The 23,318-nt window shown below is 43.8% G+C and overlaps 1 protein-coding gene across 1 annotated transcript in view; it reads left to right on the plus strand.

Annotated features, from left to right (window-relative positions):
• The window catches only part of LOC144723406 (thrombospondin type-1 domain-containing protein 7A-like), a 198,605-nt gene that overhangs the window by 131,115 nt on the left and 44,172 nt on the right, over nt 1–23,318 (plus strand). The window contains exons 7-9 of the mRNA XM_078602178.1: nt 453–653; nt 1,400–1,660; nt 2,844–3,022. Of these exons, the coding sequence (XP_078458304.1) occupies nt 453–653; nt 1,400–1,660; nt 2,844–3,022 (641 nt within the window). The remainder of the gene's footprint in view (nt 1–452; nt 654–1,399; nt 1,661–2,843; nt 3,023–23,318) is intronic.

Genomic DNA, 23,318 nt, shown 5'->3' on the forward strand with positions numbered 1-23,318 from the left:
AATTGCTTTAAATGGACACGTAAAAAAAAAACAAGAAACATGGGTGGTATAACTTCAATTTTAAATTATAATACAAAAGGAGAATTGTCCTTAGGTTAGCTATGTATGAGCCTCCAAAGCTTTCATATTTGTCGAGCAAGAATTATATAGATGATATGAAATATAATCTTGAGAGCATCGAAGACAAATTTGATGTATTTACAATTTCATCCAAAAAATTGGGACACTGCGTTTTCATGCTGCAGACTTCATGGTACATGATAAAACACGAATATTAATAATTATCAACCATTACTTGCCATACCCATGGGTGGCTGGGAGCTATTATCATTTCTCGGTGATGGTTATGATGACATGGGGGTGGTGTTAAGTGTGTAATGCTACGCAATGATGTGTAGCTGGGGGCTTTCGTCGAGTGTTTATGGTGGTGTTGATGTTGGGGGTGGTGTTAGGTGTATCTTGCCACGTAGAGGGCGAGGGACACGTGGACCCACGGGAGTGCCTGACCCGCGCTGCACCGATGCCCATGCTTGCCCAGCCGTGCCGAGTACCGTGCGCCTCAGACTGCGCGCTCAGTACCTGGTCCCCATGGACTCATTGTCCATCACACCTGGGCTGCGGGGCAACACAGACAAGACGACGCTCACTCACCGGTAAATGCAGAGCGTGTACGTACTTTATGCTTGCATGTGCGAACACGCACACACGCGCGGCAACAAACTATGATTTACAGCTCATTGTCAACCATTGCTCAATGAAGGCCTCTCCATATCACTTGGTCATGGGGATTATTTGACCATACTTCTCCACGCTGTTTATTGTGGGTTGGTGAAGGGGGTGGTGGCCCAGGATTGGTTCAGATAACACCCACCACTGTTGTTCGCCATGGCCAGGAATAAAACTCAGGTAACCGGGTTATAGCCTAGTGCTCTAAGTACTGCACCACCACTCCACATACGAATCAATTAATCATATATTAATCTGCACGCATACCGCTCTACATATTTCAGTTCCCCAGTAACACTGACAATGCACTTATTATCTTATAGCAGGGAATGTACTGGATCCGTCTGCGGCATCTTAATTTTCACAGTGATTGTTAATCTAGTGCACAATAAGTGCTGACAATTAGAGCAACCCACCTGAACATTGGGTTCATTGCTTTCGTGGTGAGTATTGTGAAACTCATCACCATATGTCCAATTAGCACGTATGGCTATGTACGATTCTAAAGAAGTTCAACATACCTCCTATCCATGCCACTCACCTGCATTCTCACATTTTCACCATCAAAATAAGAATCTTTATTTATCCTGGAGAAATCCGATGAGCGATAAAGCTCTTTTTCACAGATGTCCAATAGATGTTTATCACACCGCCACATCCTCTTCCCACGCAGGCAGGAGCAAGCGGCGAGAGGAGTGCAAGGTCGCCCACACCTTCCCTCTTCTCGAGAGCCAACTATGCCCGTGCAACACGCACACGAGCCGCCCGACGGGGCCCTGGTCGGACTGCATCGTGACGCTGGGGGAAGGGCGGCCCGGAGACGGCCCAGCGGTGGCTGGAGAACCTGAGTGCGGGAAGGGCATGCGATTGCAAGCCGTGTCTTGCTACGACCACGAAGAGCACTTGACGAGGCCTGAGATGTGCAACAGCCCCGGTCAGTCGAGTGCAGCGTAAGCCCCGGTCACCGGGTTCGGAGGAGCTTTGTTGGAAAACTCTAAATCTCGGTTCTGTTTTGGGTAGGGTTGCCACCTTTCCTGGTTTTCCCAGGATTATCCTGTTTTTGAGGTTTTCTCATGACATTAATAGTCCCGATGTTTGTCCTACTGGAAATCTGTGAAAAATAACTTCATAGCTCATCATATGCCTCTAATATAAAAATAAAAATCTGATTCTGAAATATTCTGATTCTGTTTGTCAATCTTTTTAATTATACACAGTTGACAATGATACACATGTAATTATACAATGATACACGTGAAATGGACGGGGCGTTCATGCAGTTGTGTATGTGCAGCCACATTGAGAAGTGGTGTGGACTTAGTGCGAAATAATTCAATCTGTGTGTTAATTAATTAACTTAAATGACGCAGTTTTATTCTCGCTAATACGTTTTGTACGCACGGCTCATTTCCCGCATACTCATTAGTTAATGTGTGGTCACATGTTGAAATCTTCATGATGCGTGTGCAGTGAGTTAAATCCGTTTTTTAGCTTTCTTTCTGTACTGGCCATATCATCACTCAAACCGATATTCGTTTAGCAAAGAGATAAGCACATTGATTGCAGATTTTTTTTTTTATTATCTGCGTGTATTTACAGCAAGTTGCTGATTGCTGAAACCCAAAATAGAGTAAGCATATGTATTAAGGGGGGTAGCTTAAAACATTTTTTTTTTACAATTTAGCCTTTATTGCATATGTTCTTCCTAAATCGTGACCAAAATAGGGTTGCTATATTGCTATTTGCGTAGGTGTTCACAGTTGTTCTGTATAGCTCTCTGATCACCTGTTGTTCGGTATGATGTCCGACATTTCACTCCATGTGATTGGAACTTTTTTCCGTTCCTTAAAATACACTGTAGAACTGACGAAGCCCGAAAGGACTGAAGAAACTAAAGAAGTTCCCAGCACGTGGAGTGAAATGTCAGACGTCATGCCGAGAAACACGTTTACAACCCGGAGCCGTATTGGAGTAATTAAGTCTATATATTCAGTCCTGAGCTCATGGGAGGCCTCAAGCTGGCCCCATGTGAAACACGTATAGAAGCTGAACATTCGACTAAAATAATGTGGTGAGATCGTTCAGCAGATATTGCCGTGTGTCCGCATGTGACCCAGGGTGGAGGGAAGAGGCCTGCGAGGTTGCCTGTCCTGTGGACTGCGCACTGGGTGAGTGGATCTCGTGGTCACCGTGCAGCAAGTCGTGCGGGGCTGGGATGAGCATGCGTTCCAGGAAGATCCAGGGGGCCCCCTCTCATGGAGGGCGACCGTGCCCGCCTCCCCATCACGCGCTGCAGGTGACGTTTGCTTTCAAACCCTTGTCAGTCGCCCTCAATGTTTACACTCTGCAAATCCACACCTGTATAACCCAAGGTGCCAGCACTTTCTCCAGACATGAATTCACCTTTCCATATTTGCCCCCGATTCTCCATTCAAATGTCATTGCACATTAGACACATGTGATCATTGGTAATGAAGGAAACCTGTGCCATGGCACATGTGCAATGGAGTATTTTTAAATCCTTTATATTAAGTTCGCATGCTTGCTTGCTTGCGTGCTTGCGTGCTTGCTTGCGTGCTTGCTTGCTTACGACCGTGCAAATCTTTCGGTCGTTTTTTAACCCACTTCCCGTGATCCAATCGAGCTGACATTTTCCACACAGACTCGTTGTGACAGACAATTAATGTTCGTGAAAAAAAATTCCCAAAATTTTACACTTTTTAGGCAAACATTTTTTATGTTACATATATTCAAATAGAACTCATTCTTGGCTTTGGCTGAACGTCACAGTATAAGAGCCCAGAGCGTAACCCCTCCACAGGCCGTGGCGGAGTAGCGCAGTTGGTAGCGCCCTCGCTTCCCATGCCAAAGGTCGCGGGATCGATCCCCGCGTCCTCCACAGGCGAATATATTTTAAATCTTTTATATTAAGTTCGCTTGCTTGCTTAGGACCGTGCAAATCTTTCGCTCGTTTTTTAACCCACTTCCCGTGATCCAATCGAGCTGACATTTTCCACACAGACTCGTTGTGTGACAATTAATTTTTGTGAAAAAAATGTTCAAAAATTTTACACTGTTTAGGGAAAACAAATTAAATATTTAATTACCAATTGCTTAATACTGGCAGACAATCATCTGACCCATAGATTGCAGCCATCTCAAGCCAGAGGACGAGAGGACTCTAGCCGCCACGCATATAAAGGATTTAGAGTGAAAAACTTTGTTTTTACGGGTTTACTTGTTAGAAGCTTCCATTGGCTTGTCTACGTTCTTTTCCACCAATGAAGGTGTTTGAATATATTTTGACAAGGGGGCTTTTTCATCTCCGTGCCTACCTGTCCTCTCCTGATAACAGTACTGGTTGATAAGTATTTTCTAAATATAGTTCATATTTTATTATGCACAATTTGTTACATAATAAACATGCATGACCATATTTAATTTTTCCCTTGGTAGTGGAATATGTAATGTTATTGCTGTCAAATGCAATCTTGATTTGAAGCTTTCGTGACTGCAGGAATCCATACTCTTTGGTTCTTTCGGTAAAGTCACGTAGGTAGAAAAAATAATAGATCAGGACGTTTCGATCGCAACAACAAGCGACCATTTTCAGGTGAAGACGGTCGCTTGTCGTTGCGATTGTCTTCAGGTGAAGACGGTCGCTTGTTGTTTCTGATCGAAACGTCGTGATCTATTATTTTTTCTGTCAAATGCAATTTAATTGGAATATTATTGAGATGTAGAATTGAAACGAAAAATTTCACTGCTTTAAACCATTGGGGGTATAAACATGCCAACATGAGCTATTGATGTAAAAATGTAACCAAAATCCATAACTTAGAGCAATTTATACATTTTAAAGCTTCATGCTATGATCAAAATATTAATATTATAAACATACAGCAAAACAAAATATGCACATTTGCTTGATTGATCTGTCAATGTTATTTGGCAAGGACCTTTTTTATTTCATGGGACCTCCTTTGCCAGTACCAAAATATGATAATAGGTTTTTCCTCTTTTTTTCTGGTTTAACTGTGTTAGTACTCTTAGTTCTTTTGGTAAAGTCACGTAGGTAAAAAATGAAATAAAAAATAATAAAATAAAACAATTGTTTTATTTTATTATTAAAAATAAAATATAAAATAATTAAATAAAACAAATGCTATATTTTATTACTCTTTTTTCATTTTTTAACTACGTGACTTAACCGAAAGAACTAAGAGTATGAATCCTTGCAGTCACGAAAGCTTCAAATATAGAATTAACTGTGTTAGACCAGAGGACGCCTATTGGCCTATTGGCGTCCTCTGGTCGAACACCGTTTGAGACGAGGCTCAAAAGAAATCTTACTCTGGTGTGGACCAATCAGTTTCAAGGACAATGCATATATTATCAGTCTTTTTTGTTTGCATTCTGACCACAAGCATTGTGGTTAATGCAGACATGATTCCTTATAAAAGGTTTCAGTTTGGTGTTTTAACATCTTGACACCTGTTTTGTTGCCAGAAAAAAAGCGAAAAACCTACGACCTTTATGTTTCACATACTTCTATAATGAGCCAAGAATGTGTGTGTCTCGCGTGATGTCATGCCACATGAGGCCCACCCCCTCGCGTGACGTCACTCCACATGAGGCCCACCCTCCTCATTAATATTCATGAATGGGTGGATTTTTACACTAACGCAGATGAAGGTCGAGCTGAATTAAATAATGTATTATGCAAAGTCACTTCAAATATGACGTTTCTTTACAGAAAGTGACGGTAAAAAAATAAATCTAAGCAGCACAGTGCTAGATCCATGCGTGACGTCACTGCAAAAGAGCCCCCCCCCCCTTAATTACGCGTGAAAATTTGCACTAACGCACAAGGTCTCGCACTCCACATGCCGCACCCCTCCTCTCTTTAATAATCATGAGCGGGTGACATCACTCCACATACCGCACCACTCCACAATAACCATTAGCGGGTGACGTCACTACACATGGGGCAACCCACCGTCATTAATAATCATGAGCTGAACTATTTTTCTATTGAATATTTCAGATTTACTGCAATATACACCCGTCCTTGGATGGGCAAAAAAGCTAGTATAGAATAACAACCTACATTACTTATATTTTACATTGAATAAACTGTGTAATTTCATCTTCTTGGTTCTTTCAGTAAAGTCACGTAGAAGGGAAGTAATAAAATAATAAAAATAAAACATAATCAAATAATTCTCACGACGTTTCGGCCACAACGCAAGCAGCCGTCTTCAGGTGGAGAACAGGTCTGTCAAGTAGACAGAGTCTGAATGGCACGCTCCAGGCTTGGAGCGACTATTTATGCTGGGATGGATGGGCGAAGAGCGTCTTGACAAAATAATTTGCATATCAAGAGGAATTTAGCATATTTATGGGAAATGCAGATATGCGACTAGTACTACTTGTGAAATGCGTAGGAGGTTTGGCGAGGGGTTTAAAGTCATTATGCATTATGCAGGATTAGCAGTATCAAAGGGAGGGAGTAAGGTTAGAATTAATAAAGGGAAGGAATGTTAATAATATGGCGCCGCAGCAACTAATATGCTTATTGACTATACCTTGTCATATTACACTGTTTTATTCTACCCACTCAACTGTATAGCACACTGCTATATATTCACTATAAAATTACGATACTATATATTACCTGTTTAATACAATCTATAAGGTAATATATAGTATCGTAATTGTATAGTGAATATACAGCAGTGTGGTATACAGTTGGGTGGGCAGAATAATACATAGTGTAATATTACAATGTATAGTCTAAAAACATATTAGTTGCTGCGGCGCCATATTATTAACATTATTTCCCTTTATTAATTCTAACCTTACTCCCTCCCTTTGATACTGCTAATCCTGCATAATGCATGGGCATAATGACTTTAAACCCCTCGCCAATCCTCCTACGTATATCACAAGTAGTACTAATCCATATCTGCATTTCCCATAAATATGCTAAATTCCTCTTGATATGCACTCCGCAGGGAATGGATTCTTTGCTCCGCTGCAAGCTTCCTACCACCATTCTCCCATTGACATATTTCATTGCTTCCTCTTAGTACCTTTCACGCGACGGTTTATGGTATAGTGTATAGCATATTATATAATAATAAATAGTATGAAAGTGTAATGTTTAATACAATGTATAAGGTAATATATAGTATCGTAATTTTATAGTGAATATATATAGCAGTGTGCTATACAGTTGAGTGGGTAGAATAAAACAGTGTAATATGACAAGGTATAGTCAATAAGCATATTAGTTGCTGCGGCACCATATTATTAACATTCCTTCCCTTTATTAATTCTAACCTTACTCCCTCCCTTTGATACTGCTAATCCTGCATAATGCATGGGCATAATGACTTTAAACCCCTCGCCAAACCTCCTACGCATTTCACAAGTAGTACTAGTCGCATATCTGCATTTCCCATAAATATGCTAAATTCCTCTTGATATGCAAATAAATAGTCGCTCCAAGCCTGGAGCGTGCCATTCAGACTCTGTCTACTTGACAGACCTGTTCTCCACCTGAAGACGGCTGCTTGCGTTGTGGCCAAAACGTCGTGAGAATTATTTTATTATGTTTTATTTTTATTATTTTACTACTTCCCTTCTACGTGACTTTACCGAAAGAACCAAGAAGATGAATCCCTGCAGTCACGAAAGCTTTAAATCGAAATGAGTAATTTCATTATGTAAATAATGAAGTCGGTATTGAGGTAATGAAGCAACGTTTCTCAAATAAAAAACAATGTCAAAATATGCATATCTTTTAAAAGTAACTCACTCTTCAACACTATTTCATGGATGTTCTTGCTAGCTTGTAAAGTCACGTATTTAAAAAATATATATTTTCCGAATGAGAGGATACCAGAGCAACCACAGCACACCCATATGTAGAAGAGGAGAGCACTCACTCCTTAACAAATAAAATGTGTAATCCTTCATTGGCAGTGGTGCACGAGCTGAAAATAACAAAATCTCAACACATTCGTCGTTAGCACTGCTCTACAAGAAATAATACATTAAAGGCAACATTTCAGGTAGCCCTGAGAGATGATCTCTCAGCTATGAAGAGGATCATTGGCCAAAATATCGCATGTTGTATATTCACTCCCTTACAGATAGATTAGAAACCCAGTTGCGACACTACCTCTTCCAGGCTCCACAGTCATTACCCTGCTCCTGCAAGATGATTGTTTTATCGCATATCACACGCAGAACCTTGTTGAACCGCAATAATCCACCGAGCGTCGATAATTCCTGCTTTTATGTCTTCTTCCAGAGTAGACCTGGCAGCACATTAAATATTTGTAAAACAATCACAGATTGGCATTGTTACTTATTCTATAAAATGTAATATGTACATGTGCATCTTGTAATGAACTTTGATGACACTGCACACCAACTTGTCAATAGAAGTTAAAGAGCTTTACTATTTGGTTCTTTCGGTAAAGTCATCATCAGATGATGATTGCTTGTGTTGCAATCGAAACGTCGTAGTCTATTATTTAATTAATTTTATTTCTACGTGGCTTTACCGAAGAACCAAAAAGTAAAGTGCTAACTTGTTCCTCCTTGTTTTGTTAAATGTTTAACAAGGGCATATGAATGACTATTCATAGACAACGACAGCACTTTGATTTTAAAGGATTAACAACGACACGTTATTGGATGTCAATTGTTGCCACATTTACAGCATTACGCCTCAATACAAATATCTGTGCTTAAATTGATCGTAGCATTTTTCTACAGGAGGAACTAAAATCAATTTATTTCAAATTATGTCTGCGACAAAACCAAATGGCCCAGCATGGCACGTTTACCAAAAAATATGTATGATATATATGACTGAATTCACACACGGATTATTTTGCTACATGTATACAGAGAGGTGTAATTGACGTGGAACCCTTGACTGTAGATGAGGGAGAGAGGATTCTCAAGCACGGGTATAGAAAAGTCCAAATATATATGCACGTATAAAACTGCAACGTGGTGGATACACTTCCACAATCATAAGCAAATGCGTATTCACACAACCTCGTGCACCCCCATATCCCCTCCCCCTTACACCTCAACAACCACACAACACCGCTCTTCCTTCTCATTGCCTAACGCCCTCCACCTCCTGATTCTCACCGCGACTGGCATGCGATTGTGAGAGCTCATCGAGCGGGTTTCCATCAGCCCTCGGGTCACGCTGTCAGATTCCAATCAATAGACGACAAATTACGCCGGAGTCGCAACACTGCACCGGCTCCGCAACAGATGGTCAGCGCACTGCTCGGGGAGCGCGTCATACCAGGAGCCGGCACCATGATGCGCCCGAGGATGTTTTATAACCATTTGTGTATGTGTGTGTGTATATATATGTATAGGCCAGTATACGATATCTAATGTAGTGGTAAAGGTCAGCTTTGCATATTGTGCCTCACGCCTCTAATAAGGTTGCGCTATAAGCGTACGAGGGGGGTCGAGACAAGAAACGTGATCTTAATGCAAATTAGCGAGACTGCAGTGAGCAATGTCGATTAAAATTACATGAATAGTCCAGTTTTAACCTCATGTCCACATCCTAATTGGGGAGATCTCTAAAAGCCGAAGGTGTTTCAGTTGAACCCCCCGTCTTACGTCGGTCGTTTACATTGCCAGGTGTGAACACACCGTCGAGCAACGGCGGGAGGAGAGGGCTCAAGTAGGTGGGGGGGATGGGTGCAGAGGTCGGTGCATGCACAGTCAGTAGTGTGGTGTATAGTTACACACTCTGTTATTTTATGCTTGTACATGCATAAGTAGATTTGTTGTGTAAGCATTTGTAAAAGTTGGGATCCGTCGAAATCCCAACAACATGAGTTCGATTTCTGACCATGCCAAATAACCAAGAACATTGAGTATCGAAACCTGGTCAGAGATGCTGCCAGATCAATGCAGCCTAAATTACTTTGTGGTCATCACTAACATCAGCCGTCCAACATGCGTAAGGAAAACAACATCTCGGGTGTGTGTTGCTGGTCGTAATAGGCATTTACCAACATCACAGACTGTATAAATCATCAATGGCTATCTCCGTTTTGTGAAAGCGGATGCATGTGGAGAAGAGACTGGAGGCTAAGGTTCAGGGAGCATAAGAATGGCGATTTTTTTAAAGATACAGCAGCAACAACAACAGCACATTACGTGAACAATAAACATTCACCTCGCCGCGTTGCCGGCAGAGCTGCATGTCACGCTGCCAGTGGGTATTTATGCAGCCTTTGAAATGTGTCGCCTTTTGGCCGGCGACGTTGCACTGACAGATGCGGTTTAATCCGCAGAAATGAAATCTGACAGAACTGAGAAAGGTGTATTTTCGTAATGGGGAATGCACACTTGCTGAAATCTTTTTTATTTAATTTTGTGCGTGTCAAATTATTCAACTTTGCGTTAGCAGTTATTACTTACAATTTATATAGGGCACAGCTTGCTTTAATTTTGTTTTGGGGGTTTAAATTAATTCCACGCGCTTAGAATATGAGTCTGAGTGTCGCAATATGAACGTGTGGACTCTGCGTTTGTGTATGTGTTTGTCTACTCAAGTCACATCCACATACAGTCCCTCATCTGCGTAGAATTTTGATAGTTAGGCTTTTATGAATGTAAACGTCTCCAACCTTCCTCGAAAAGAAATAATTAAATATTGTTCTTCTATTTCACCTCATTCGGAATTTAGTAATAAAAGGAGGAAGCTGAATCTGCTGGTGTGGTAAAGGAGGCCTTGTCATATTCATTTGCTGTTCTTCAGTGTAGACTATAACTGAAACTCATGGTGTGTTTGTGCGATGGTGTCATTATCCTTTCGCACACCACCGTCTCACCCGGACACCCTTTTTAAGACTGTGCTCTTCCTGACTAGGCAAAATAGTGATGACATGTTTTAAGTGAACCTGGCTTGATCCTTGCCTGCGTCAATTTTGTCGCAAATAATTGGGCCTATAGTGAAGTACACGAATATTTTTTATCAATGGGAAGACAAAACAAGACAGGTGGGGGTGGTACAGTCCCTCCAACCACATCCTGTACTGTGCAGACATTCGGTGGTCGCTAACAGCATTAATTCTGACATTCTAATGTGCAATAAGACTGGAGATATATGCATGTGTTGATTGTGCCCGGCGTTATCAACACAGCCTCCTGAGTTCGGTGAACATCAGTGATTTTGATGTGTTACTGTTTTGGACCTCTGCTAGGTCGACTCGGCCTAAAATGAGTATCTGGTGCAGTCTGTAAACATCAGCACTGGGTCGGAAAAGGTGGCCAAGCGTGGTGCCTTCATAACTGCCCAATAACAGCACTTTCCCCAACAATCTATGTAGGCTACATGGGGGATCTTTGTGTTTGTATGCACACCCACCTGTTGTACAATGTTTATGTTGTGTGTGGATGGGTGCAATATCTTGGCACTCCTCGGCTCCCGGGGGAAATTAGCGAAGCCGCCTAGCCCCCCAACACATCCCACAGTGGGTGGTGGCGACAAGGGTGAAGGCCCGATAACGTTAAATTGCCTCTTATCGGCCTGCGAGGAGGCCGGCGCGCTGGGTGCTGGTGTGTGGTGCAGTACCAATGGCATCCCACACCTTACAAAATGCTGCTTTTAGGTGAAAACATGGGGCCAGATTCACGTGTTGAAGAATGTTGTTTTTTGTCCTATTTTTCGTAAAAACTACCTATGTGTCCATCACCGACAATGGGGCAATTACGAAGGTGGTGTAATGGTGCCATGTTGTCAATATATGAATCTGGCCAATCGGGTGTACAATCTTAATCTCATCGTTATATCATCATTTTTTGCTTTGCTCTGGAACCTCGTACTTTATTATATATATTTTTTCCATCTGATCCCTTCTTTTCCTGGATATGTAGTATGTACACCTTATATAAGACAATGATAGAACGTTGTGTGTATATATGTAATGGGTTCCGGAGACACTTGTAGAGGTAACTTCTTTATCACAATACAACACTCCAACAGTCCTGATACTCTGTTACAGCCTAGGTACACAGCCTAGGTACACAGCCTAGATACTCTACTCTGGCTACGCTCTGGAACTCTCCCTCACAAGGTCGTAGAGTCGGGAGTTCCAGAGTCCCACCACTGGCTCTCACAACATCCTAGGGTCCTCAGATGGCTGGTCTTGTGTCTTGGGTCTTGAGCTACGACTGGCCCTGATCGTCCAGGGAGCTCCCCTTTTATGCCTAGTCCAACGAGGGGTGGCGGCGCCAAGAGGCTTAAGCGCCTGGGAACCCAACGCCTGGCGCCAAGAGGCTTAAGCGTCTGGACCCGCCTGGGAACCCAGCGCCTGGTGCCAAGAGGCTTAAGCGCCTGGCCCACCCAGGGTCCCAGAGCCCCCAGGAGCCCCTCCCTTCTTATGTCACTACATATATATAATTCCAGACACAAATATGAGCATATACTAATTAGATCAGGTGTGATACATGGACACTTCCATCATTGAGATGTTTGTATTTGTTATGAGTGCAGCCCAGTGCTTTGGGTGCTTACGCAAATCTGTATGGTCCACATATCCCGAATTCAAAATTAGCTTAATCTCAAGCGTGGCAATGGACGTGTTAACCACACATGACAATAAATGGAAGGATAAGGTTAAATATACATGTAGGCTGTGTGTAAGAATATGGGCACGATCCAAACATGTTGATAAATATATTTTTTGCAGATTATGTTTCATTGTTTATTGGCCAGTGCCCTATATGGTCACATAACTAATGCATTTGGGATACTGGACTCGGCCGATGTTTCGAAAATTCACGGGAGATCATTTATGTTCTCATTGAGTACGGTCAGTTTTGGGTCAGCCAACACTTTATCAGCACTCTTTGGTTCTTTCGGTTAAGTCACGTAGGTAGAAAAATAAAATAAAAAATAATATATCACGACGTTTCGATCGCAACACAAACGGTCGTCCTCAGGCGGAAAACAATAATCCAGCAGTGGAACTGCTGAACCAGGAAGAACACAGCGAGAGAGCCGTTACAACAAGAGGTTATATATGTGGCAAAGGGCAAGCAGGCGGGGTCTGAGCTGGAACGGAATTCCATCCCCACAGCAAGAAGATGGGAGGTTAGTGTCTAACTGTGTTGTTGGCCGACTGGTTTGCATCGCATTATATTTCTAAGATTTGCTGAGTTCTCGTCTCCGATCTTGCTGTATTTGCCTCCGTGCAGTTTGCCGTTCACGGTGTGCTCTGTGTGTGATGTCCCTCTGTGTGTTCCCTCGCTGTGTGGTTTACGCCATTTTCACCTGAGGACGGGCGCTTGTGTTGCGTTCGAAACGTTGTGATCTATTTTAATAGTATTTTTATTTTATTTCTACATACGTGACTTTACCGAAAGAACCAATGAGTATAGTAATTCCTCCAGTCACGAAAGCTTAAATCCTAGATCACTAACATATATTACATAAGGGGCCGTCCATAAATGACGTCACGCGATTTTGGACGATTTTTGACCCCCATCCCCCTCGTCACACGGCGTCACAAAAAGTCAGACCCCCCCCCCCTCAAATATGACGTCACAAAGCTCTGCCCCCCCCCCCCCCCAAAACCCATAAAACACGCTTAAAATCGCTTTAAACTATTGTCATTGTAGTGCATATTTAATGTGGCGCTGCACTCTGATGTAGGAGAAAACATTTATTAAAAAGACGATTTAATAAAGTAGAACGTGTTGTCTATTTATTTAATGTTGCGCATTTTGATGTGACGTCACATTTCTCACCGCCCCCCCCCCCTCGTCACACATCGTCACAAATGTCTGACCCCCCCCCAGGTGCGTGACGTAATTTATGGACGGCCCATAATCTAATATATAGCTATTATAAGCGGATAGAACACCGATAACTCTCCACCAGTGTCAATGAATGAGGCGTCATTTGAAAGCTTGCGACGTGTAGTTTGTGAACGGGGTTGAAATTAGAAAAATACATGTCATTTGCCTGGATAATTGGCTCATCAGCCCCAACACTTTTTCCACTCCCCTTTACATTAGCCTGACACTTGACAATCTCCATTCAAAATTATACAATACATAAGCATGTGCCACTGGGGAGAGGGGTTGTATAAAGTACTTCCTTGCTGGGCTGGGAGGAGGGTGTGTGGGAACCACAAAAAAATTACCTGTGAGTGTTATTACCATTGAATCTCAACCAGCACCGCACTCGTTCCATGTAATGAGCACAAGGCACAAACAAACAGCTAACGGAGATGTTCGGCTGTTTACTCTGGTTTTTTTGTATTCTTCATGTCGTGTTTCTGCACTTAAAGCATTCATCCAAGTGTCCTGGACATAGGCCCAGGCATGATTCTCTCCCTCAATGTTCGTCTGTCATCTGCCGCTCTCTTCATCTTTTCCGTATAGCCTTCCTTGTTCAACATCTCGTCCAGCATCGTCATTCGTTTTCTTCCTCTGCTCTTTTCCTCAAGGAATCTTCCTTCAGTGAGCTTCAGTTCATTCCCTCCCGCTGCTACTCCACGCCCAATCCTGATTGTCTTCCTCTTCCGAATTTATTGACGAGCGCACGTTCTCCCTCCACGTGAACCAGCATATCTTTCATTAGTTTTTTTCTTTTTTTGTTCAGATTATTTTCATAACTGTCCTCCAAATCTACATTTGAAAAAAAAAAAACCTTCCCAACCTATTTATATTCTTTGGGTCTTAATTCATGCAGTCACGAAAGCTTTAAGTCAAGACCTTCCCAACCGCTTTGCGTCTTCCTTTCATTTCCCTCCACGTCTCGCAGACACAAGTTGTCGCACTCCAGACACGGCTGTTTGTTCTCCTAAATAAACAACCCAGCGAGCGTCGCTGTAGGGCTTTAGAAACGTCAACTTTATTTGGTTTTTCATATCACATTCTCCACTGATGTTTGCATCATGCGTCCCCTGACAGTTCGTGCTGCCCCTTGCGGCTGTGTTCCAAGCGGATTTGCTGGGTTGAGTCGAATAGAGAGGGAGGTATATAACAACAGCTGAAGCACCGTGATTTCTTGCCATTTCCTTCACATGTCTGCGGGTAGCTTCACTCTGAACGAACTAGAGACGCGGCGAGCCTGAGCTTCGCATAACGTTGCGCCGACGACGTATGTTCTGGGAGATTACAATTTTGATTGATTTTCGCGCATTCCGTGCCAGCATTTAACGAGATGCTTGACTTCATTGATTGCACGCTTCTGTCGGCTTGCAAATTAGTGTAAATAACCGTCGGCAAACAATGGTTATAAATCAGCATTTGGCAAAGCAATAGCCTGAGTAATGGGCGTGTATCCTCCTGTTGGGGCGCACTGCTCGCTCTGGCCGTGCGTGCCTCGCGATCGCGTTCCACGCGACGCCCCACGCGATCCGTGTGCCCTTGCGTGTGCATTTATATTATTGTGGGGGGGGGTTAAAACTTTTATTTTGTGTATGCTACAATAATGTAGCGGTTCGCACGCTAGAACCGGAAATCCAGAGAGCACCGGTTCAATCTCCCGGCCCGACAGTTGAAAAAATGGTTGCAAATTTCTTAAATCCCCCCTCTCAACCCCGGGCTAATTGTGGATGCATTTAGGCGATCAGTAGTCATGGTGGTAATGGGTACTCCCACCTCTTCCAAGATATCTGACCAGCGTGAAAGATTAGGCCAATTGCTCTCTAGAGAGTCTCTCTTGAGTTCACGCTAATGGAGAGCTTTCTGCCAGCACTCACGTGAGCCAGCAATATTGGGACTACACTTTTATAGACTTTATTTAATACTCGTTCAGACAGATATGGCATGCGATAATAGAAGATGGTTTTATACCGCGTGCTGTTGTCGCAGCACGTAAAACAATATGTTTGTAAAGTTCTCATCTGTGTAATATTAATTGTGCCCATCTGTAAGTAATTAAGGATATGCGGATCACATACGGTACGGAGGCTATGTATCTGAACCTTGGTTAAAGGACACGATTGTTTTTGAGCTGCCGCATTGCAGCACAAGGTCTGGCTTTGGGATCAACTCCAAACGTTTCCATTTAATAGTGGCAGTTTCTCCTATAGATTCCACAGCATGACACTGCACATTACGTTCGTTAAGATGCGTTTTTTATTATGAATTTGTATACACCGAATATATTCCATGACTTTTATGCAAATGAGGACCTCACTTGCTAACGCTTGTTAATATGTCACGACGTCTTGTGCATTTTTATTCCATCAAATATTTCCGCACAACTTAAGGCGGAGCACCGAAGAAGCCTGAGAACGCACGCAATGTACACACACTTAATTAATCGGCTGAGAATGTGCAAAGCGAGCGCGCCCTGGTGAGCAACACTGAACCAGCCCCCATTTACGGGGTCGCGGCGGCCCTCATGCTCACGTCCCGCTTGCACCTCCCTCGTCGTCATTCTTCTCACTCCCCGCTGGAGTGTGGACTCTGGTCTGCCCTCGCGAGTATTGACCTATTAAGCCGAATTCATTTATTTTCTACCCAGCCCGCTGGGGAAAATAAAACTTTTCACGTACATATAAACGTAGTAACGACTTGTTTTGATAACCCGTGCGTATGTCGAAGGTCATTTGTGTGCACGTCTCTCTGCCTCGTGTGTCTGTGTAAGGGTAGGGGAGCGGTATGTAAAGCGGTTAGCTCACTGTGCTACAAACCCGGCGACCCGAGTTCGACAGCCTCAAATGAGTACCGTGCCTGGTGTGATGTGTAAAAAAATATCGCCTCTAGCGAGACAAAGGCGGCCGGGCGTGGTTCTGGCCACACCCCCTTGTGCACCCTTCTCGCAAATAGCCCTTGCCCCAACAATCTGTTACAAGCTAGCTATTCAGGGGGAATTTTTGTGCTTGGAGCGGTGGTGTAGTGGTTAGCACACTACGCTCCAAACCTGGATACCCGAGTTCGATTCCCACTCATGGCCCACGTTAATTGTGAGTGATATCTGAACATGTTTTTGGCCACCCCTAAATCAAATCAACTTCAAATTACGACCTGATGTGGTGTGTAAATATGAGCACTGGGCAGACATAGGGGGTTTGGCATGGTCCTGGCCACACTGCTATCTCGTGTGTGCTGTGCCAGCCTTTTATTAATTTCCTCATCTGAAACACACTGGGTCTAAAGATTTTATTTCAGGAGGGTCTTGCTAGATTGGAACGTTAGGCCAATTCCAGTGTTTGGCATGCGGAAGGAAATTAGAGTGCCCTGCAACACCAAAAGCTTTACACGGACAAATAAAAAATATATTGCTGGACATATGCCAGACACTTGGCAGCCCAAGCCTACAACACCTGGTATTCTAAGGCAGTCTATCTTCATCCAAGTAAATTATGCTTGGCATCTAAGACTGGTCAACATGAAATTGGAATAACAAAATTGGCCAAATATCCTAATCCAGGAACTTTCTGAAAATGAGTCTTGAGATTCAGTGACAACTTTTGGGTAAATAAAGGGTATTACTTTTCATTAATATATATACTTTGTATATTTCGCGGAGAGGAAATATACGGAACATGGCTCTTTGCATGAGTGTGTGACAAGAAGCTGTGTGTGTAAACTTAGAAATTACCTGTTCATTCAATAACGCCTGCCGTTTCGTCTTATATGGCGGTTGTATTTAATGTGATATTTCCACATTAGCTACTTATTGATAACATGTTTCACTTTAACTGCATTCCTTTTGTTTACTGTGATGACAGTTCATGATGGTCATATATATTTGCTTAATTTATTCTGTTTGAGGGTGACGTGTTTTTGTTGTTCACATTTTTTCCCACCAAAATTGCTTGTATGCCCCTGGTATTTGTAAATAACAGTTGTTTGGAGCTTAATATTGCGTGATGTTTCTTTATTTCCACTGTGGGACCCATTGTATTACTGTAAATAATGGGCAATGAAATGTTGTGTTGCCAAGTTTGCCATGCAACAGAGTATTATTAAACAAAAGGCCTCTCTTTCCAGGTGCAACTTAGAAATTGATGATTGAATGGTAAACCACAATATTGTCCACGTGATACAATTGGGAATTATTTTAAAACATTGGAAAATATTGCCATGGTGTAAATAAAGTATTCTATCTACTATTGAAAAAAAATTGTGTTTATTAGGAAAATAAATATTGGTTTCCATAAATGGATAGTGATTGTGTCAATGGAAGTAGCTTAACTCTCACACATTATCATGATGTTCATGCTTCCCCTGAATCTATGATAATTTTCAGATATTGGACTTTCACTAATACTAGTCCAACATCGACTCACTGACATTGATGGGTTTTCCATTGACCATTATCACAGTCACATAGTCACATGTGCAGGAGAAATTGTGTGGCCAAGTAAAATTTCAGGAGTGAGTGATTGACAATGATGTTTTTTCTTTGAAACTATTGATGAGTGTGCTTATATAGTACACGTCAATCAAAAATTGTAGCTAAGTGTCAGTGCTGCTCTTAAATTTTCCAGCAATGAAAAATGGGCATATTCCACAGTGTTTTTCTATATTCAGCAGTGCTCCAGCACTGGGCACACCACGCCACTGGCAGTGACACCAATGGCCATCGACGATAAACTGATCTGCTGAGTGTTTACGATCTCTTACTCCATGTCACACCCCCACAGGCTTTACGCCTCCCCCCTACCCAAACTGCTTTTACGGCTCCTTTCATTCCTTTTGAGTCCTCCTTCCTCTCCCAAACCTCTCATCTCGTTTTTCTGTAAGGCACAGATGCGGTAACAGATAACGCAATAAATCACAGGGAGTTATATGTTGTTGGGGTTTTGGGTAGAAAAAGATCGAAGGAAGACAGGAAAAGATGACGGCATAGAAGCGGCTGGGTTATGCTTTGCAGTGGTGAAGAACGGGGTAATAAGGGTGGGCCGACAACAGTGGTGACACCCACGAGACTGCAGAGTACACATCACACGTGTAATCGCGGCTGGATGATGGCGATAGCATCGACAACCATGGAAGTGGAGTTGAGGATGCAATGTCGTTGCTGGAGTTCACCACAAATGACCTGTCTTTCTCCTGTGATTGATGTAAGAAGCTTTGCTCACGAGGTCACTGCAGAACCGAGCATGTGTAGATGCGCAGAGTACTCACGCTCATTCAAATCCTGAGCACAAAACCTCGTCACCCAAGACTTTTCTAAAAGCACAAAATATTTTTAGTGAGATAATTCTGTGGGCTGCACACTGTTGAGTAATATACTTGAATAAACCATATTTTGGAACAGTGCTGTAACCTGCTGTAAATGTTCAGGTTTCATTCACAATAATGTTTTGATAAAGGAACTAAGTCTCCCAAAGTGATATTTACCCTTCACTACAGGTTAAAATGCAATGATTAGTGGTCAAACAGGATAGTGCCTAATTCATTTTCTGAGTGTTTTGATCATCGTCATCATAAATATCTGCCACTGCTGATGCCATTACCTTCTCTGTAGTCCCATCTTACCTGTGCACATGCTTTCATCTGTTTGTTCTACAGGAAAAGTTTGCTCATCCTTATTCTTAGGTTTTTTCGGTAAAGTCACGTAGGTAAAACATTAAAATTAATAAAAGTAAAATAAAATAAAAATCACGACGTTTCGGAGGCAACACAAGCTTCCGTCTTCAGGTGGAACCGTCACAGCCACGACAGCTGTATCAAGTAAATGAGAGATTGCAGGAGCTACCACTCCGTTTATATAATGGTTGGAGAGGGGGGAAGGGCCAAGTACAGCACACTTTTTATTCATATGGTAAGGTGAGGCTTAAGAGGGTGAGCCTTTATTATGGAGAGGTACGGTTTGTGACTCAACCTGTGACAAGGAGAAAACAACTGAACATGGTAAACCTGTAATAGTTGTATGTCAAGTAAGATTGGCCAAATAAGTGTAGTTAAATCTTTTTTGCATGGTTGATCACATCTTTTCAATGATTACTCAGTTTGTAACCATCATCACGGTTGAAATTATGTCTGTGTTTGTATATTTGTATGGCTTCGTGTACAAACCTTTGATGGTAGCCAGGAGGTTTGCAGAGAACCTTGGTCTCGGAAAAGACAATTTCATGAGAGCCCACCGAGTTGTAGCAATGATCCGCAACGGCCGAAGAATCAGTTCTGCCGTGTTTCAGATCTAACTTGTGCTCGCGGACACGATCAGAAACATGACGTTTCGTTTCTCCAATGTAGCAATCACCACAAATGCAACTCAATTTGTAGACTCCAGGATACTGTAAGTCAGGAACGACATCCTTCACAGATGGAATCAGATCACGGATTTTATGCACTGTACTGAATCGGACTTGGATCTTATATTTGTTTAGAATTTTGGAGATCTATTTGGTCACGCCTGCTATGTATGGTAACGTGATAGTTTTGGTCGGAGTTTAATGTGGCTGTTTCTGTGTGGTGGGAGAAACAGCTTGGCGGATAGTGCGGTCAGAGTATCCGTTCATCCTGAGGGCCCGATGTACATGTCTTAATTCACCGGCCAGGTGGTGTTGGTCAGAAATACCATGGGCTCTGTGGTATAGCGTTTTGATGAGAGAATTCTTTTGAGATGGGTGCGAATCCGGTTTCAAGTAGGAATCTGTGTGGGTGGCTTTCCTGTAGACAGAATGTCCCAGGGATCCGTCGGGCCTCCTCTCAAACAGAATATCCAAGAATGGTAGTTTACCATCTTTCTCCACTTCCATAGTGAATCTGATGGATGGGTGTCTAGAATTGATGTGGTCCAAGAAGTGGTTCAATGCTGGGAGGCCATGTGGCCAGATGACGAAAGTGTCATCCACATACCTCTTCCACAGGGAAGGATGCAGAGTGGATGTCTGGATGGCGTCTGATTCAAACTTTTCCATGAACATGTTGGCTATAACTGGTGACAAGGGGGAGCCCATAGGGGTACCCTCATTCTGTTTGTAGAAGGTGCCATTCCAGGTAAAATAGGTGTTGGTGAGGCAATGCCTAACCAGCGCAGGTACATCAGAATTCAATCCATCTTGGACTAAGTCCTCAATTATTGTTAATTGAGGACTTAAAGAACTGATTCTTCGGCCGTTGCCGATCATTGCTACAACTCGGTGGGCTCTCATGAAATTGTCTTTTCCGAGACCAAGGTTCTCTGCAAACCTCCTGGCTACCATCAAAGGTTTGTACACAAAGCCATACAAATATACAAACACAGACATAATTTCAACCGTGATGATGGTTACAAACTGAGTAATCATTGGAAAGATGTGATCAACCATGCAAAAAAGATTTAACTACACTTATTTGGCCAATCTTATTTGACAGACAACTATTACAGGTTTACCATGTTCAGTTGTTTTCTCCTTGTTACAGGTTGAGTCACAAACCGTACCTCTCCATAACAAAGGCTCACCCTCTTAAGCCTCACCTTACCATAGGAATAAAAAGTGTGCTGTACTTGGCCCTTCCCCCCTCTCCAACCATTATATAAACGGAGTGGTAGCTCCTGCAATCTCTCATTTACTTGATACAGCTGTCGTGGCTGTGACGGTTCCACCTGAAGACGGAAGCTTGTGTTGCCTCCGAAACGTCGTGATTTTTATTTTATTTAACTTTTATTAATTTTAATGTTTTACCTACGTGACTTTACCGAAAAAACCTAAGAATATGAATCCTTGCAGTCACGAAAGCTTCAAATCTAGAATTTGCTCATCCTTCTTTTAACTGGCATACTATTGTTAATTTTGTTAATTTAGTTACTGTCATATTTAGTCCTAGCATAGTCCACTTGTGTCTGTTCTTTTGGCGGTGAGTCAGGTCAGTGATTTTGACTGCTGTGTCTCATCCACGTGACTATATTATCTCTGCATTACTGTGAGCGGGCTCCAAGCAGGAGTTATTGCCTATTTGCTTGACATCACAGTACAACATGTTGAATGACTAACTGCCTCGTGAAGCTCAAGTCAAAAAGTGAAAGTACTTTCCCACCCCAACTAGTGTGGGATGCATAGCTCTGAGCCAATAATTGAAATTAGTAAGCATATAATATTGCATCAATTAATTGAATAAAATTGATTCTTATGCTCCAGGTACATGTGTAGTGGTGGTATTGACGTGCGCCGACTGTGACAGTGATAGATCACGGGGCGGCGCGGGGTGCGGGGTTGGGCACGCGTTGTGGGCGTGGTGTGGACGCGCGCGCCGGGAGTGACAGATGACGGTGCGGCGCGGCGTGGCGCCCGGCGATTGGTCGAGTGAGTGGGTGCTCGCAGCGACGTCGGCAGGTGGGGTATAAAGGGGGACGCGCGAGAGCACTCGGAAAAGAGTTACCCAGTTGAAGACCCGAAGACGGAGCTGAAGACCTAGTGAAGCCGAGTAGCTCAGTGGCGTTAGTCGCCGAGTAGCTAAGTGGATGTTGGTCATCCGAGTAGCTCAGTGGCGTTAGTCGCCGAGTAGCTAAGTGGATGTTGGTCATCCGAGTAGCTCAGTAGGTGTTAGTCACCTGTAACCAAGTTTGATAAAATAAAGAGTGTGTTACCCGTGAAGTCGTCTCCCGCCGAGTTACTACACTACAACTGGTGTCAGAAGTAAACCTGTCTTCAAGAAGTATGGACACAAGGAAGACTACCCGTACCCACGAGCGAGGTCGGGATGACGACGGCGTACCGGGGACACCGACCTCGGTAGTAGAGGACGAGGAGTTGCCGCCGATGCAGCACTTCGCGGTGATGGCCGACGCTCCGCTTGCCTCCGACACCAGCCTCCAGGACGCGCACTCCCGGTTGGCGGAGTTGCTGCTCGCCGCCGCTGCAATCTTGGCCGAGATTTCCGTTCCAGCGGGCGGGAAAACGGCTGCGGGGTTGGAGGAAGGAGCGAGGCTGGCGGGATCCCGCCAAACGGCGCTTCGCGCCGAAAGTCTGGAAGTTCCCGCCGTTTTTGAGGGGCCGCCATTGATTGGCGGGAAAGACGGACGCCACGTGGCCGGACATCTCCGCGCAGCGCAGCCCACGTCATCAGCGCGCGCCGGAGCCCTCCATTTTGCGCCTGACAACCGAGCCGACATATTACACAACTCCAGCGGAGCGCGGGAAAATCTCTCCGACGTCGACGACGATCGGGTCCTCCAGCAAAGATTGCCCGCGCTGTCGGCGTTCAAGGCGGATGGGGGCGACTGGGGAGCCTTCCAACGAAGGTTCCTCGCTCATCAGGAGATGTCGGGGTGGTCCGACACCACTGCCCTGCGTGCGTTGCCAGCGATGCTTGACGACGACGCGCTTGCAGCCTTCACATCTGCTGCAAGGTCGTCCCGCTCTACGCTCCAGGCCGCACTACACCTGATGGCGAAGGTGTTCGGGCCGCCCTCCACGTGTCGCCACCAGTTCTACGATCGGCGGAAGGTGGATGGGGAAACGACGCTAGCCTACCGCACGGCACTACTCGCCTTGGCGGACGCGGCTTTTCCCCGCATGGATAAGGAGGGGAAGGACGCCATGGTGACGGAGCAGCTGCTGGTGTTGGCCCACGAGTTGGGGGTCCCCATCAACGTGGCAGACGAGATGGAGATCTGCTCCCTGGCGATC

The sequence above is a fragment of the Lampetra planeri genome, chromosome 1 (assembly GCF_965212315.1).
Source record: "Lampetra planeri chromosome 1, kcLamPlan1.2.h2, whole genome shotgun sequence".
In the NCBI taxonomy this organism is placed as follows: domain Eukaryota; kingdom Metazoa; phylum Chordata; class Hyperoartia; order Petromyzontiformes; family Petromyzontidae; genus Lampetra; species Lampetra planeri.